At 44.4% G+C, this 19,232-nt stretch overlaps 1 protein-coding gene across 1 annotated transcript in view; it reads right to left on the bottom strand.

Moving 5' to 3' along the window:
- Positions 1–1,200: 1,200 nt before the first annotated feature.
- LOC137528986 (zinc finger FYVE domain-containing protein 1-like) overlaps positions 1,201–19,232 on the bottom strand; it is a 58,116-nt gene continuing 40,084 nt past the window's right edge. Inside the window, exons 8-11 of the mRNA XM_068250833.1 lie at positions 17,387–17,557; positions 12,419–12,596; positions 10,056–10,163; positions 1,201–7,041 (exon numbers count right to left, since the gene is read on the bottom strand). Coding sequence (XP_068106934.1) covers positions 6,809–7,041; positions 10,056–10,163; positions 12,419–12,596; positions 17,387–17,557 — 690 coding nt within the window. The 3' untranslated portion in view covers positions 1,201–6,808. The remainder of the gene's footprint in view (positions 7,042–10,055; positions 10,164–12,418; positions 12,597–17,386; positions 17,558–19,232) is intronic.

The following is a 19,232-nucleotide window of genomic DNA, read 5'->3' as shown; positions in this document are numbered from 1 at the left end:
GCTGTCTATTGGCACTGTGGTGGCAATGATCAACACTATATGTGCTTTGAATAGTAGTAATCATTAACAAACCATTCCTTATTTTCTCTGCCTAGAGCTTTCTCACACAGTGACTGCCCTCGGAAAGCCGTTCTGGTGGTCTGTGTTATGTCATTATCATACATGCAGTGCTGTGGCAGAGGGAGCTATGTAAAATCTGCACTAGGGCAGATGGCTCTGTAACTGCACCATGCATGCTTTAGCTCAATGTAAGCAAAGCCCAACAAATATAACGTGTTATAGACATTTAAACAAGATGCTACAAATCCGTACAACCAATTAGTAAACATCTTCTTGGTTCAGATGCTTTCTGGGTACTCTTACAGCCCACCATTCCAGTGCAGGGTCCCTCTAAACCTATTTGAAATACATTGTTAAATAGGTTTCTTGCGGCTGCGTTCCCAGAAATGAGCTCATTCGGAGTTGGCGTGAGCAAGATCCACGCATGCCCAGTTGAATGAAGCTGCTCATGCAAGGAGAAAAGGAGCTATGCGCAAGGGGTTTTCTTCTACTAGACATGCTTGAGCTTTACTCCTGCATATCCAGCCTGGAGCCACTTGTCCATGGCTGAGAGCGTGGCCAGAAGATGAAGAGGGTCCCGTGCTGGAACAGTGGGTTTGGCAAGGTTCCTGGAAGCATCTGGACTAGAGGCCTGCATTTGGTCTGTACCAGCAGGTACCCACAGGTTACCCCAAATGTGGGTCGTGTACCCATATTAATTTTGGGTCGGGTGCTGGTTACAGGTAGAGCACTGTGAGTGCGGGTTGCATTGCAGGTAGAGTGGTCGGCAGGGAGTTGTTATAGTTACCTGTCCGGACGGCTGGTTCAACTTCTCCTCTTCCTCCACTCCTCTCCCACCACTGGGCGGCACCTCTGACATCATTCTCAAGCCAATCCAGTCATCCAGCCAGATAACTAGAACAGCTCCCTGCCGCTGGCTCTCCATGGCTGCAGTAGGCAGCTGAAAAGCAGGTTGCGGTTCTGGAGGCTTGCGGGTTGTGTACAAATTTCTTCAGAAAAAGGGTCGGGTGCGGTTAAAAAAAAAAAAAGTAGACCTGCGCAGGCCTCTGATCTGGACCATTCGGAGGTTACTACCCACTACTGAAGTAAGTATCTACTTTTTATGGACAATGCTACAGAAAACTCAGAAGCTTACATATGTCAGTGTTAGAAGTTTTATTCTAAGAACGAGTCTAGAAATCAGAATTTATTTAACATATTATGGCTCCTACACACAGCATAATTATGTCACTTAGAAGGAATGTTTCATTAGGTATTGTTACACTACCGTGCTCCAGGGAGCGATTGGTAGAATGTCTGCAGCCTATAGAGGAACTGTGAAGCAAGGCTGAAGAAAGGCTGGCCTATCACAGTGATTACAGTGCACCTCTACCCAATGACTGGCCCCCTTCAATGTCTATTATAACTATATAGGACTTCTATTTCTGAGCCCTAAGTCAAATACAGGGTATGTCCACATCAGTGCTGCTTCTGTCATTTTATGTGACCTTGAGGGAAAAAAATGTACATTTAACTACTTTTAAAACATATCAATAAGAAAGATGAGTTTGGATATAAATGGTGCCACAAATTAATTTACTATTTGAGGACATTTGTAAAGAACATTTCACTCACACACTGTTTTTTTTTTCAGTTCCGCATCGAGTTAGAACCACAGAGGGATTGTTGTTATTATCAATGATGCAGTTTGGGAAAATTGCATCCCTCTCACCCCCCATCCCAGAAAAGCCCAAACTGTGAAGCCTGGGTGTCAACAGGACTGAATGTCAGAATTGTAAGCCCAAGATGTCACCAGATAAATATATGAGAAATAGAAGTCCAGCTAGTCACCAAGACAGGATGTGAGAAATGTGAAGTGAGGACGCCACAAGGAAAGGATGAGAGAAAAATTAGCCCAGAGGGTCACCAGGACAGGATAAGAGAAATATGAGTCTAGGGTGTCACCAGGACAGGAAAAGAGAAATGTGAGATCAGGGTGTCACCAGGACAGGATGTGAGAAATGGGAGGCCAGGGTGTCACCAGGACAGGAAAAGAGAAATGCAAGATCAAGGTGTCAACAGGACAGGATGTTAAAAATGTGAGCCCAGGGTGTCACCAGGACAGGAAATGGGAATTGTGTGGTTAGGGTGTTACCGGGACAGAATAAGAGAAATATGAGCCCAGGGTGTCACCAGGAGAGGAAAAGGGAAATGTGAAGTCAGGGTGTCACCAGGACATAAGAGAAATATGAGCCCAGGGTGTCACCAGGACAGGAAAAGGGAATTGTGGGGTTAGGGTGTCACCAGGACAGGATAAGAGAAATATGAGCCCAGGGTGTCACCAGGAGAGGAAAAGGGAAATGTGAAGTCAGGGTGTCACCAGGACATAAGAGAAATATGAGCCCAGGGTGTCACCAGGACAGGAAAAGAGAAATGTGAGGTCAGGGTGTCTCCAGGACCGGATAAGAGAAATATGAGCCCAGGGTGTCACCAGGACAGGGTGTGAGAAATGTGAGGCCAGGGTGTCACCAGGACAGGAAAAGAGAAATGTAAGATTAGGGTGTCATCAGGACAGAATGTGAAAAATGTGAGCCAAGGGTGTCACCAGGACAGGAAAAGAGAAATGTGAGACCAGGGTGTCACCAGGACAGGATAAGAGAAATATGAGACCAGGGTGTCACCAGGACAGGAAAAGTGAAAAATGAAGTCAGGGTGTCACCAGGACAAAAGAGAAATATGAGCCCAGGGTGTCACCAGGACAGGAAAAGGGAATTGTGGGGTTAGGGTGTCACCAGGACAGGATAAAAGAAATATGAGCCCAGTGTATCACCAGGCCAGGAAAAGGGAAATGTGAAGTCAGGGTGTCACCAGGACATAAGAGAAATATGAGCCCTGGGTGTCACCAAGACAGGAAAAGGGAATTGTGGTGTTAGGGTGTCACCAGGACAGGATAAGAGAAATATGAGCCCAGGGTGTCACCAGGACAGGAAAATGTGGGGTTAGGGTGTCACCAGCACAGGATAAACATGAGCCCACGGTGTCACCAGGACAGGAAAAGAGAAATGTGATGTCAGGGTGTCACCAGGACAGGATAAGAGAAATGTGAGGCCAGGATGTCACCAGGACAGAATGTGAGCAATGTTTGGCCAGGGTGTCACCAGGACAGGATGTGAGAAATGTGAGGCCAGGGTGTCACCAGGACAGGAAAAGAGAAATGTAAGATTAGGGTGTCATCAGGACAGAATGTGAAAAATGTGAGCCAAGGGTGTCACCAGGACAGGAAAAGAGAAATGTGAGACCAGGGTGTCACCAGGACAGGATAAGAGAAATATGAGACCAGGGTGTCACCAGGACAGGAAAAGTGAAAAATGAAGTCAGGGTGTCACCAGGACAAAAGAGAAATATGAGCCCAGGGTGTCACCAGGACAGGAAAAGGGAATTGTGGGGTTAGGGTGTTACCAGGACAGGATAAAAGAAATATGAGCCCAGTGTATCACCAGGCCAGGAAAAGGGAAATGTGAAGTCAGGGTGTCACCAGGACATAAGAGAAATATGAGCCCTGGGTGTCACCAAGACAGGAAAAGGGAATTGTGGGGTTAGGGTGTCACCAGGACAGGATAATAGAAATATGAGCCCAGGGTGTCACCAGGCCAGGAAAAGGGAAATGTGAAGTCAGGGTGTCACCAGGACAGGATAATAGAAATATGAGCCCAGTGTATCACCAGGCCAGAAAAAGGGAAATGTGAAGTCAGGGTGTCACCAGGACATAAGAGAAATATGAGCCCTGGGTGTCACCAAGACAGGAAAAGGGAATTGTGGTGTTAGGGTGTCACCAGGACAGGATAAGAGAAATATGAGCCCAGGGTGTCACCAGGACAGGAAAATGTGGGGTTAGGGTGTCACCAGCACAGGATAAACATGAGCCCACGGTGTCACCAGGACAGGAAAAGAGAAATGTGATGTCAGGGTGTCACCAGGACAGGATAAGAGAAATGTGAGGCCAGGATGTCACCAGGACAGAATGTGAGCAATGTTTGGCCAGGGTGTCACCAGGACAGGATGTGAGAAATGTGAGGCCAGGGTGTCACCAGGACAGGATGTGAAAAAAGCGTGGCCAGGGTGTCACCAGGCCTAGATAGAGAAATGTAATGTCAGAGTGTCACCAGGACAGGATGTATGAAACATAAGAAAAGGGTCTCCAGGAAAGGATGTGAGAAATGTAAGACCAAGGTGTCACCAGGAATAAATAAGATAGGTTGCTATACAGTTCCTATTTTCAGCTGTTTCTCCACTCCATCTTCTGTTTAACACCTTTTAATGGAACAGGATGTCAAGCAATCCTATCTAACATGGGCACAGACAATAATAAAAACTGAAAGCTTTTAACTCTACCACATATAGCAAAAACAAACACAAAAGTATTAGTTGGAGTTTGGCTTAAGTGAGGCCTCAGTCTTCTTTGCTAGCACTAAGAACAGACATATTTTCCCACAGCCACAAATCCGATTATTGAATATAATTTGGAATAGAAGTATTTAAATCAGAAGCAGAGCCTAACACGTTGCCCCAAAAAAGCAATTAGATTCAATGCTACATTTGAAAGATATGCTAGTGACAAGTGATCCAATGTTGATCCTAATTGTTCTTAGCACCCCACTGGTTTGAGGCCCACACTAAAAGCACAAAAGCTCATGACAGCCAATCAGAAATTAGTGTTCCATAGTTCACAGTGATTTCTGACTGGCTGGCTTGTCATACCGATTGCTATTGCTATTTTATTAAAGTAATCACAGCAGTTACTCTTGAATAAAGTGCTAGTTATGATTATGGTTAATCAGAAAGTTGTAGCTGCTAATAAAAATGGTTACCCCACAACAGAGTATTCCTGCCTGTGGTAGTGCACAAAGTCTAACGCCTTGTACAAACACTGGATAAAACTCAGCAGAGACAATCTTTCTGTACTGTCTTGGCTGAGAATTTAGGGTGTATACAGCTGGCTGCCCTGAAATACAGATAAGTGATCTGCCACAGTGAATTGCTAAAAGACAAATGAGTCCCTTATCATGACTGTGGCTGTCAGACTCCTGCAATGCATTGTAGGACTTGTGGTTCCATAATGCTGGGGATACACGGTACGTTTCTGTAACGTGTATCGAGCAGCTGATCCGGCCAGCTGATAATATTCAGTTGGTCCGTTCACGCTGCTCGACCCTCACCCGCTCGATCCCTGCCGGCGGACAATGGCAGGGAATAGAGCAGCTGATAAGGAGCGCTGGCGGGGACGAGCAGTAATCGATCCGCGCGCACGTGCGGAGATCGATTCGGCGGCTAATTGGCCGCCGGATCGACCCGTGTATTCCCAGCATTACAGCTGGAGAGCCAAGTTTGCAGATCACTGCCTTGGGACAGTGTATGGCGACATCATGCCATACTTCCTATATTAAAAGCAGATCTTGAATAGAAGCAACAGTGGAGTGGTGATTACCCTCAGGATAGGTCGGGCACAGTACATCGCTGGCAGGTAATGTATACTAAGTTCTATGTATACCTTACCTTGAATTTTTACACTGCATGTGGAAAATGACTTTAAGATCTTTACTGGCTGGCTAGTTTCCTGTTGCAGATTGTCTTTGTTCATCTGAGCTACAGGTCTGCCTCAAGAAGCAAGGTTCCCACAGGCCTTCACACTCCTCAGCTGGGAGCCTCTGGACACAAGTAGACCACCACTCTCCAACAGGTCCATCTCCTCATATAGGCACATGGTTTCTACGATATTTCAAGCATGCTTGGAAATGATGACATCATACCACACTTGCTGTATGGAAAGTGGATTTAGAGCAGTTTCATATTGGCAGAGGTGACCAGCCTCAGAATAGGCCGGGCACCATACATCACTGGCAGGCAACTACACAGGTAACTCATAAAAACATGTATGAATATCTTAAGGGGGGGGGGGGGGAGCTAGGAAATTTAGCCTGGTATCTACTGTTCCTGCTAACCAACCCATCCACCAGCTGATTTCAAAGGTGACCGGAAACAAGCTGCACTGCAGTAGAAATTACTGTACATTTCACCCATAAAACAGGACAGGTATTACTTACAGAACTTTGCTTCTGTACAGTTTCAATCCACGTATCATTCTGATTTCTAATTGGCCCTGTTGATAATCTTTTTCCGATTATCTCCCTGGGAGCTGCAAGGTAAGCTTTTCCTGTCAAAACGTCCAGGCCAACCAGCTACCATCACAGCCAATACAAAGCATATGATGGTGCCACCATTCCTTAGAATGCAGAGTGCACATAGGACTGCAGCATTCAGCTGCAAGAATGAGACCTGTACTATGGCTTCAATTAGGAAGTGGGACTGACTCACCAACTTCTGTCCTTGGGGTGTTGTGTTCTTAGAAGCAGATAGGTGGTACAACCATCTACCTGACCCTCCCGAAGATGGAATTACCAGTTTGTTGGTAGAGATATCCCGCAAAGTGCTTTATCACATGGGTGCCGAGAAAACCAGTAAAACATCTGCTCTAGCACTAGGTTCATAATGATTATCTCCCTGCTCTAGGTCATGTGACCAAATGAAGAGTGTTCAGTGCAGAAGTAAAGGTGATAAAGTAGGATCTTAGCGAACCAGAGTCAGAGCAGCGATAGACGATTATTACATAGAGTGCTAACATGTTCTGATCATCTCACGGGTATCTTCTCCATCCTTTCTTCCAGTTATTTGCGGATCTTCATCCCCTCCAGGATCACAGTGTGGGGCCTCCTCACAGTTCTCCTTTCTGGAGGTTGCAGCTCTGACATACTCGGACTGGGTGATGCCACCCCCGGGAGGGCACCGGTCGCTGGTAATCTGAGCACATCTGGCAGAAGCCCTGGCCACACGCCCTGCAGTGGTGTTTGTACATTTTAGGGGTGAAGGGCTTCTTGCAGCTGTGGCACTGGCTGATCTCCTGGTCCGGCACCCAGTAGCTGGGGCGTGCGGCTTCCTTCACAAAATCTGCAACATAGTTTGAGAATGACAGAATGCATTAGAGAATGACATAACGGCTCTATATTTAGGCTGCCCGTGTGCTGTAACCTCATGGCGCTAGATGGACAGAGCGAAAAGCTCTGAATGTCTGTCCTAAAACCAAGTGAAACATTTTTATGATGAATGGCTATGAGTCACTATGTGGCTGATTCACAAAGTTCATCTGTTGATTTTTCTTACTTTACTTATTAACTCACAATTTATTTCTACTCAAATGACTAAACTCATGATTTATCTCTCCTTAAAGTTGACCTGAACTCAGAACTTCCTCTCTGCTCGAATAGAAAAGCAACAGCAGAATAACCTTTAAAGAAAAACATTTCTTTGTTACAGCTGATACAAATCATGCAATAAATCTGCAGTACACCTAATTTTTGCTTTCATGGAAGCAGACAAAGGGTTAACAGCGTGTTTGCAAATTAGCTGCTCTGCTGAGGCAGGCAGTTGACACAGGGGAGAGATCAAATTACAACTTGTGATTAGTCACAAATGAGGGGGAATTAGACAGGCTGAACTCTAAATACATACAGGGTGCATTTCTATACGTTTTCTTCCTGTCCTGTGCAAGTTCAGGTCCACTTTAAGGTGTGTACACTCAAACAATGGAGCAGCGTATGCATGATGTCTCACGGTGGGCGGCCGAGTAGCGTGAACAATAAAGTTGGCCGTCGCCGGAGGGGAGTCGATCTGCCAGGTGAATTTCTTGTGTGTCGCGGGTCGGGGATTGCTTGCCTCTGTACACACACCTGATTATCGGCAAGGGCAGTCGTGTATAGGCCCCTGAAATGACTTAACTCATGATGTATCTCTCCTTATCTATCTTAACTCATGATTTTGCTCTCTTTAACTGATTTAATGCATGGTTTAGCTCTCCTTATTTGACTTAACTCATGATTTCTAGCTCTTTATCTACTTATCTCATACATTAGCTCTCCTTAAAGGACTACTGTAGCAAGAGGGCTATGAAGGCTGCCATATTTATTTCCTTTTAAGCAATACCAGTTGCCTGGCTGTCCTGCTGATCCTCTGTCTCTTATACTTTCAGCCATGAACCCTGAACAAGCATGCAGCACATCAGGTGTTTCTGACATTATTGTCAGATCTGACAAGATAAGCTGCATGCTTGTTTCTGGTGTGATTCAGACACTACTGATCTGCATCCAAACAGATCAGCAGGACTGTCAGGCAACTGGTATTGCTTGAAAGGAAATAAATATGGCAGCCTCCATATTCTTCTCACTTCAGTTGTCCTTTAAAGTGTACCCGAGGCAGTGCGGCGGGGGGCAGATGGGACACAAAGGGATGTTGCCTGCCTCATGACATGCCTCTGTGTCCCCCCCACACTGCTCTCTGCCCCCCCCCCCCTCCACAGCCACGCTATAACCCCCCAAAAATTGGTGACAATAATTGTTGCTAATCTTGAGGGAAGAGGAGCAGAGGGATTCCCTGTTCCCACAGCTGCCATTGGGCAGCTGTCTCTCCCTGGCCACGCCCCCTGCCGCTACCCCGCCTCCCTGCACGCTGAGAGAGCATCTCTCCCTATCCTTCCAGCGTTGTGGCTCCAGAGGTCTCGAAAATGAATGTAAGCTGATGCAGGCCAATGTAGTGGTGGAGTGTGGCGGGGATGGTGGCTACCTGATCTGCCCAGCCCCCCGGATCCGGTAGCAGTTTTTATTACATTTTATGTGCCCACCTCGGGCTCTGTTTAAGCCTTGCATAAACATTTGATTAAAGTAGGCTGAGGCGGCAGATGACAACCGCCGGAGGCGATAATCTGTCAGCTGATCCCCGACCCACAACCTGCATGCGAATAAGTTGTAGCCTACATCCAATCAATGCAGCCAGTTTCCTAGCTAGGCGCGGGTCACACTTAGGGCCCTTTTCCACTAGCAATCGCAAATCAAACATGGTAGTGATTGCGATTTTTCATTAATTTTGTAATGCGATTGCGATTTTCATTTGCATTGCATTATCCCTCTGAAAATGTACAAATCGAATCACTATAGTGAAAAATACTTTTCATGATTTCTATGATAAAGTAGCAACCCTAGCGATTTAAAAATCACTAGCGAGTTGCGATTCAGCTGTGTAGTGGAAAAGGGCCCTAGCTATTATCACAGTATAATTGTCCTAGGAATCTTACACTTTTTTTTTTCCTCTATGAGTCAGAATGCTTTTTAACACTTTATTTAAATGGGCATCTGGGCTCATTTTACTGTGTTCTAGTTCTATCTCTAACATTTTAATCCTAGTTGTTAAAAAGCTGACTTTTTAGTTCTCTCCTTGTTATAATGTGTTGCAGTTTTGGATGGAATTCCTCTTATTACCACCTTATGGGAGCCCAAACCATAGATTATGAGGTTTTGGGATTCGTGTTTAATTGGAAGTATAGTTTAATTGCTGTCTAACTGGTTTACAGTTGTTGGGTCAGCTAACAAAGACTCAATTAACCTTCAAAAACCTACATGACACCATTTTAAAACATTCTGTAATGAGGTAATAACTATTACATGGTCAAACCATGAAGTCTCGGAATGTTACTACTTTTTAAGGGATGTCAGTAAAGTGGTCTCTGCAAACAAGACATCTTTTCTAGAATACGCGTTATGTGCATGTGAAAATTTGATTTGCCCGATCACCCTTATTTGCGTTATACTTCAAGCATTCCAAAATTGTATTTTTCAAAGTAATTGCAGTACTAATATAAAAGTGTAATTTTGCAAGTAGATTCACTTATGTTTCAAAGTGAACCATACGTGAAAGTAAACAAATGAGACAATTGCATCTATTCTCCTACTCCTAAAAATGACTTTTTTTTATATTCCACAAATTTATGTTATGTTTAAAAACTTACAAAAATAGATTTAGTCATTTGCCTCTGATCATCAGTATGTCTGTGTCTTAAGAGAGCTAAAATATATGAACTATTGACCTTTTTTTTTTCATTCCTACCTGGCTATCAGAAGTTATACAGAACTTACCTAAAGGATACTTCATAGCAGAAGACATCATGTCCAAGGAGCTCTGAGCAATTTCTGTGACCTTACGAGGTAACAAGCTTTTCCCATCTTCCTGAGGGACATCGTGGGCTGAGGAAACAGCAACCAACACATGTGAGGGCTAAAGTCCAATTACATACCAGATCCTAACAGGGCTGTGGAGTCGGAGTCAAAGTAATTTTGGATACCTGAAGACAGTGGTTTCATAAACTGAGGAGTCGAAAGTCAGATGATTTCGGTACTGAATCCACAGCCCTGGTAAGTTTTAGACTAAGGAGTCTGAGTCGAGGAGCCGGAGCCATTTTAAGGTTACTGGAGTCAGTGGTTTCATAAACTGAGTAGTCTGAATCGATGATTTTGAGTCGGATGTTGTTGTACTGACGTGGAGTCAGTACAACAACATCCGACTCAAAATCATCGATTCAGACTACTCTGAAGCTGTGGAAGCCCTGGATCCTGCATACAATACTAGAAAATGCGTGTCCATTAGTGCACAGTGAATTGGAAAGTTGTAACACTCCTGCCTTTAGTCCTGGTTAGCCACCAGCATCTTCATTGACATCTTGGTAGGCTAACCATACCAGTGTTGTGTGGCATCACATTTATATCAGGGAAGAGATTGACAGGTAGCAAGGACTCCGATGCGGAGCGCAGCATATGCGGATCAACAGTCTGTAAGCAAGGTAGTGGTGTGAGGAAGGAGGCAGGCAATTCTGATGGTGTGATTTGAGGAAGGGGGCAAGCAATGCATAATACATCACTCATATGATCATCAGGTCACTTAGGTTGGGCATTTCAGAGATGGCTATGAGACAGAACATACCGTATACTTTCTACACTGCCACCCGGATGTCATGTGAGGCAACTGTAGGGAAAAGTACAAATCACAGTGCTTTTTAAAGAGAACCTGTACTGTATTTAACTAAGGAGAGTAAGCATGCCCTCTGGTCCTCCGCCCCTGCCCAGGACACTCCTGCTGATCGAGGACTTGCTCCTATTCTGGCATGAACACGGCCATGCTGCAGCTGCTTGAACATGGTCAAGTCTGCACAGTAGTGCGGGGAGTAGTAGTGCGAGCCCCTCTCTAGTGCGACCATACAACATGGACTTTTGGTCATGCCCCACCCCCTGCAGGAATCCACTCTGTCCAATGCCATTTGTTCTCCCTCCGCCCTCCCCCCATAGCAACAGATGCATTGCTAGCCAAGACGCTGATGATGCATTAGTACAGCATTGGCTCTACTCTGTTGCCCAAGGCAGTGTTCTCCCCAGAATTTTTTCCAGCCGAGTGGCATGAAAAAGTAGCCGGGTTGGGCGAGATGAGAGAATACAGGGCTGGTGTTTCTCTGCACGACCGGGTGCTCACAAAAACTAGCTGGGTGGAGCACCCAGCTAAAAAGGCCTGGGGAGAACATTGCCAAGTAATCGTATACCAATGCCTGCCAGGCAACAGAGATACCCCAACGATTCCCAATGTGTACGCAGTGCTTTACCCAACACTTTTAACAGGTTGGGAATCAGATTCAATAAAATCACTACATCAAGCTTAAAAAAATATAGGAAACCAGAGGCATTTTAAAATAAAACTTTTATACATACCTGGGGCTTCCTCCAGCCCTATGCACACGGATCGCTCCTACAACTTCCTCCAGTCATGGCCAGTATACGCAAGAGAAGTGCGCCCTCTACATATCTCTCCAGTGGCTGCCAGAGAGATACGTAGAGAGTGCACTTCTCTTGCGCAGACTGGCCACGACTGGAGGAAGTTACCGGACCCGGTACCGATGATACAGAAGGCTGAGGACACCGGCGTGGGAGCGATCCGTGTGCGTGGGGCTGGAGGAAGCCCCAGGTATGTATAAAACTTTTACTTTTAAATGTCTCTGGTACACTTTAAGGCCCCTTTCGAGGCTGGTTTCACTCTTGTGCGTTGCGGTGATCACATGGCATGGCAGCCTGCCATGTGATCTCTGCACCGCACGAACCAGTAGTTTATATGACTCTGAGGGAGAGTGCGCCAACGGGGTCATATGCCTAGACCCGCCCTCCTTCCACTCCCAATCAGTGACATACTCCATTCTGGACAGGAAGTACGCCACTGAGACTTGCATTACTGCATAATCTGTGCTGGTATCACAGGGATGACTTTGCGATGGGATTGCAGGGATTTGCCTATTTCTGGTGCAGCACAACGTATCACGTAGCTATGAAATTTTTCATAGTCTTTTATTGCCCTTGCGACGGGGGAGCGTAACGCAGGATGTGTGAAAGTGCCCTGACTGATGTTCAGTCATTATTCTGTACACTGAACAATGATCAGGAAAGGTGATGAATTATAAAGTTACCTTTCTTAGGCCCCTTGCTGTGACACTGCTTGCAGACTCGTACGAGAGATGGGCCCCATCCTCTCTCAGGAACAGGCATAGTGTGATTGGAGCAAAGGTGACAGAAGCCTTCTCCACACGCTCGACAGTGATGCTTCCTTTCCTCCAGCAAGAACTCTTTCTTGCATCCATGACACTCCTGTATGAGATATAAATACCACAAGTCATGTAAGAGTCTACTAGTGGTAGACTAACACTATGTATAGACTATCAAATGCAACAGCCTGTTCTATGGGCATTCCTCGATCTCTGGCACTAAAAACTGACTGTCTGGGCTGGATTTTCTCACCTGGGGACTGTGTTAACCCCAAAACACACTGGTACCAGAATTAAATCCTCATGCTTAGAGGGCACATTCGAGGAGAAAAAAATCTAGTTAACTGGGGCTTCCTCCAACCCCTAGCAGCCCATCTGTCCCTCAGACAGAACACACACCTGACTTAAATATACAGACTAACCAGCAAGCTCATGGTGAACCAGAACTCATTGGAGTGTGTGAGGGGCTACAATGGTCCTAAAAGCCCCCTTACTAAAATGCTATGGAAAACAAAAGTTTGCTTTCTTAGAACAGAAAGAATTTGCAATCATTCAGGTTGGAGTGAGCTTGAGATGTCTCCCAGTGCATCACTGCTGAATATATGCAAATTAACCATTGTTGCCCTACAACAATGGTTAATTTGCATATATTCAGCAGTGATGCACTGGGAGACATGTTAACCAATTGGAAACAATCGGTCATGCCCTTTAACCTCCATGGTGGTATGGGTGAGTCAGGCTCGCCCAGCAGTTTTAAGGCAGGGTTCCATTTTTTTCTGCAAGCGTTCTTTCACATTAAAATCAGTGTTCTGGTGCTCTGAATACTTGGATGTGAAAATGTGCACACGAACGTGAATTTTAATGCAAAAAAAAGTACATTTTCTGACAAAAAGCTGAAGAGTGAGGAAACTATGGCCTGGCAGAAAGGTAAAATTAAATTTATTTTTATACAATGTTGTGTTTGAAACTTTTAATATACGGTATTCAAAATGTATGCTAGACCATTGCTTGACACATTATGGTAAGTTACAGGAAAACATTTTTTTTTTTTTTGCACAGAAATCCAGCAGAAATTTAACACAATAGAGGTTAATGGCTAAATTCCTGCTAAACAATTTTTCATCATTTTATCGGATCGGATGGTCAATCGGCCTACAAAATCACTAGATGAATGGGCTGACAGATCTATAAACGTGCTAATGAGCTCAGTGGAGTATGTCATAGGCTACAATGGAAAATTGTGCGATTTTGGTATAAAACACCCTGACCGCCATTGGTTGTGGATTGCCACTTGAAGAAATCAACAGAACACCATTTTAAAATGTGTTTTTTTTTTTTTTTTTTTTTTTTGCAAAATTAAAAAGGAAAATACCTGCTGTACCAATCTATAGATTTCTCATGAACCTCTCTACCTGCTCACTATCCCCCTCCCTAGCATGTCAGTGGACACATCCTTTTGTGTCTGGGTTCCTGTTTTTGACAATAAAGCACCCACTTATTACACTGTTTACCAAAGGCGTCCCTTTGTGCTCCAGTTTCTCAAACTTGTGGTAAAATAACCAGAAAATGTGCATTGCCCTTGGTAAAATAAAAAACCCACAAAAACAAAAAAAAAAAAACATTTCTCTACTTTCCATAAATGAATTTTATTGTAATTATGTGAATTTTGCAATCTCTAAATATCCAGGAGATCCTTATTGGTCAGAATGTTAGCTAATTTTTTGGGATGCACATCTGGAGATAAAGAATGTGGATGGCTGTTAAGGACAACATTTCTTTAAAGGACTTCCGAGGCCAAATCGAAAAAAAAAGTGAAATACCTGCATTGCATATGAAGGCACGGAGGACGCCGTCTGCACCCTCCGTGCCGTTCCGTCGGGTCCCCGCCGCTCAATAGCCCCCCGGGCCGGCTGCCGACCCCACGGCTCTCAGGCTCTCCTGCCTCCACAAACATGGCTGAATGAGCTGGCCACGGCTGCGCAGTCCGCATAGCCAGCGAGTGCGGCTGCGCAGCTCTAGGGCCTACCCACCGTTCCACGCTACAGGCGTTTTTTTTTTTTAATTTTACGCGTTGAATCACTAACGCGTAAAAATGTATGTGTTAATCTTCCTGCCCCAGCAGAAATGCGTAAAAAAGTACGCAATGTGGCGCGCCGACCCCGAGGTCGGCAAAAACGAAACGAGCTGACGGAGGGGGACCAGAGCAGTAGTGAGTGACTACGAGGGCACAAGATGGATGCATTGGGCTGGTAGAAGCCCCAGGTAAGTGAAACTCATTTTTTTTTTTGCCTGATAACTCCTTTAAGGTGGCCACTAATGGTCCACTTCCTAGTGAAAAATCGTTCAAACGATCAGAAATTGTTCACTTCACCATCAACGAACCAATCTTTGCTTCCTATCTATCACAACCAATCAAGAAACAAATTTTGGTTTGACAAAAATCCAGTCGGACGATTTTTTTTTTATAATCGTTCATAATCTATTGTACCCATCAACTGAGATTATTTTCAACCAATCCGATCAGAATTTCTGATCGCTCGAATGATTTTTTGCTAGAAATTGGACCATTAGTGGCCACCTTTAGATACAAGACAAGCTTTAAATAAGGTAGCCATCACGCTTACCTCCTCGCAGTAGTCATCCTGGCTGATGTGCGTATGTGGTTGACATGATACCCCTGATAGTGCTGGCCCTCAGTGTACACCGCCCCCTGTGACGTTTCGGGCCATGATTGGACTGCAAGGCGGGGAGACTCACGGCTCGCCGATTGGCTAGAGCCATCCACGTGGCTAGTTGAGGAGGTGGGCGGGCACTATGAGCGGCGTAGTGTGCGTTCCAGGATGGCTACAGCAAGGAGGTAAGCGTGATGTCTACCTTATTTAACCTCCCTGGTGTTATGATTATTTCCAGATTTAAGGTCTAAAAGCCATAAACATTTTTCACAAGCTTTTAGACCCTAAAAACAAGAAGGAAAATATACCTCAGAGAGGTCCACAGCAGCTACTGCATGAAACTCACTCAGGCACGGGATTACCACCCTGTTCTGCGGCTTTCGGTCCCGAGCCGGACTAGGGATTACTGCTAAGGAGAGCATGTCTTGTGTCTAAGCATGTTGTCTCTGATGAAGCAGGGTTAAGCCCTGCGAAATAGCTGTCAGACTTTACCTTTCGCCCCACTGCTGTATTAATTGTATCTACCCAGCCACAATAAAGGGTATTTTATGCAGCTGTGCCCTTCTTTTTTCCTCTTTTGTGATGGGATTCCTGGACTTATATTGGAGCATGCTGCAGGTAAGCCCAATGTGGTGTTGATCCATCCCTGCTGCATTTAGTGCCAGTTTTCCTTTTCTCTCATATATGAATTAGACTACATAATACACACAGAGCACTGGGTAAAGGGAATTTGATTTTGTGGCTGACAATCCTGCTTGAATGTATAGTGGGGTTATTATGCTGAATGCTTTTCGAATGTCTATTTTCTGAAACGTAGTAACTAAAAGTAGTGACTAAAATTTTAGTTCCACAATTAATAAATGAAACCAAATATCATTCAGAACTGAACCTTGCATCTTGGCCTCGATTCATCAAGACTTATCGAATTGTTTAACGACAGTTCGGTAAAATACTGAATTCGTTAAAGAGACACTGAAGCGAAAAAAAAAATGATATAATGAATTGGTTGTGTACTATGAATAATTACTAGAAGTTTAGCAGCAAAGAAAATATTCTCATATTTTTATTTTCAGGTATATAGTGTTTTTTCTCATTCTATAATATGTGCAGATTACACAACACTCAGCATTCAAAATGATTCTTTCAGAGCAGTCTGTGAACTAATGATCTCTCCTCTGGCAGAGAAACAGTAAATAGTTCAATAACACTTGAGATAATAAAAGTCAGATAACAGCCCTCTCCAGGACTTTGAAAGTCGCAGAGCTTAATTGCTTTTTTGCATATAGATAACAACTGGAGTTTCTTAACTCTTCCTGTACTGGAAACAATTAGACTGATGTATTTGATCTTAATGTTTTATTTCTTAGCTGTACTACACATACAAATCATAATATCATAATTTTTTTTTCGCTTCAGTGTCTCTTTAAGTTGATTTCAGGATTCAACAAATGTATCTACAGCTGTTAGCGAGCATTCGGTAATCATTCGTTAGTGATGCGTTAAAACGGAAGAAAGTGCAATTCATAAAAATGAAAGTGGGCGTGGTTTAGCGTTACATTTAGGATTAGTTATCTCCTTCACTGCTCTGTCGTTATTCCTGTCAGATCATTGCTGACAGAGAAGATGGAGCCATTTGAAGTGGTTATGTATCAGCTGAGAGTGATTTAAAGGCGCAGAAGGGCAAGAATAAGGTCTAGAACCATATCAATTTGCAAGAGAATAGATTTATTTGCTATAACAGGACATCTGCATTTCTCGTGAATCGTCTTGTAAGAGAACACAGGCAGTGCCAGGGTTAACTAATTTGCTAGCTGCACTATATTTTTTTTTAGAAAAGGCTCCTATCAAGCCATAGCTGGTGAAATTGTGGGATTGTCCCAAGCCACTTCCAGAATCCTGGTCCAGGTGTTAAGCCCTATTCAGAATGTTGCTACGTAGTGTTCAAAGGACTGCCTTTTACCCACAATTCCATGGGAATCTTATGGCCTTGTGTTAAATTACCGCTGTAAAATGGAAATATCGACACGTTACCGAATGGTTACTGAATTGTTATCGATATTTTATCGAATTCACACGGAAAAACCTTGATGAATACAACTAGAAATCGATAAACTTCGAATCCGGTAATTTAACAAACTGGAAAAAGTTATCTCAAAGACAATGATGAATCGAGGCCATAGAGGGGATAAGGTTAGATGACAGATTAAAAAATTCAACTCACCGTAATGTCAGCATTGGGTCTCCAGTAAGAGGGAGCCACATTATCTGTCAGCCATGACGTTATCATGCTGGTGGGTCGCGCGCTGTACTCATTCACAGACTGGATGACTAAGTTCATTCCATCCACTACACGCTGAGCTGCGTTGTGTTGGTCCAATGAGTAGGAGTCGCTCTGCAAGAGAGTACATGTTCCTAAATATACAGTATCCACCTAAGCTTAAAGAAAACCCAAGACAAACAGAACATAAGGATTTATACTTACCTGGGACTTCCACCAAGCCCATGTAGGTCGTGGGCTCCCTTGGTGTCCGTCCATTCAACTCTGTTCTACAGCAGTAGTCGGACACTACTGTGCTTGGTCATGCTCCAGTGGTTGGGAATGTTCTGCACCTGCGCAGCGTGCTGATGCTTGAAACTGTGCAGGTGCAGAATGCTCCCGGCCACAGGAGCGCAACCAAGGAGATGGGTGGCACTGCACAGTAATCCCCAACTGAGCCAGTGGATGGACAGCTGGAGACTAGAGGAAATCCCACAACCTACAAGGGGCTGGAGGAAGCCCCAGGTACGTTTAAATCCTTACGTTCCTTTCGTCTCAGGTTCTCTTTAATCTAGTAGTAAACTAGTTACAGTTTGTGCTGGTCTCTTCTTCTGTAATCTACCTCAGACCTTCTCAACTGCTACAGTGTTAAAATGGCTGTAAAAGTGCTAACAGCATCTGCGCACAGTGTGTGTCAATAATGAGTCATTTCTGCAATATTAACAGAAGTGAAAGATAACGTGTATACTGTTGACCGTAGAGTAGAAGTAAAACGAGTAAAAAAAAAAGTCTATTTCATCATTTATCAGAACTTTATTTGATGTAATTTAGGGGCCGTTTTTACACTTACATTGCAAATGTGCATTGTGTTACTCTGTGAGGAGGTGTGTAGCCAAGAGGAGTCCCCAAGACTTCCTACGGATACAGGAAAAACACAGAGAGAGACCAGGAGCCCTTTATGGTGTAGTATATTTATGTCAGGTTCTGGATAAATACAAAGTAATGAGGTACTCACAAAGGTGGGTTGCAAGACCAGCAACCACAGTAAAAAAACAAGTGAGGAAATCCCATCCCCACTCGGGCTCTTTGTCTTCAAATTTTTGGGTCGCACTTCAGAAAAAACGATTGTTTGGGTATACAAAGCAAACAATTGACAGCAACCTCTAATAGCTAGGGGGCTGTAAACAATATCACTGGGAGGGAGAAGGCGCCCCAAAAAATAACCATGGATGTAATATATATAAAATGGCTTACCTAGAGACGAAGGGGCAACGCCAATATAGCAAAGACATTTTAACAATCAGACACAAAAAGGATAACACGTTTCGCGGAGCACAGTCCGCTTCCTCAGATCAAATAAAGCAGTGTCTGGGTAGCCAAGATGCAGAGCTTGGAGTGCCTAAAAACAAGTTTTTAGGTGCTCCAAGCTCTGCACCTTTGCTATATTGGCGTTGCCCCTTCTTGTTAGAGGTAAGCCATTTTATATTTATTACATCCATGGTTATTTTTTGGGGTGCCTTCCCCCTCCCAGTGTGATTGTGTTACTCTATTTTACCGCAGAGTACACAGTGTAAAGTCAACGGGACCTTTTACATTTACTGCTTCACATTGTACCGGCGGAAGTGGTCATCCCGCCGCACGTTACCGCTTAATGCACAGTGCTTGGGGTAATGGAAGTCTATGGGCGGCACAGTAAGTATGAACAACGGAACATGGTGCGCGTATCAACTGGAATCCTAGTGATGTACTTCCTGCCCAGCAGGGATTACGTCACTGTGTGGGGGGCGGCGCTATGCATATGACTGTCTTG

Source organism: Hyperolius riggenbachi, chromosome 8 (genome assembly GCF_040937935.1).
Source record: "Hyperolius riggenbachi isolate aHypRig1 chromosome 8, aHypRig1.pri, whole genome shotgun sequence".
In the NCBI taxonomy this organism is placed as follows: domain Eukaryota; kingdom Metazoa; phylum Chordata; class Amphibia; order Anura; family Hyperoliidae; genus Hyperolius; species Hyperolius riggenbachi.
Note: the sequence above shows the minus strand (reverse complement) of the source record. Positions and strands in the feature narration are given on the sequence as shown.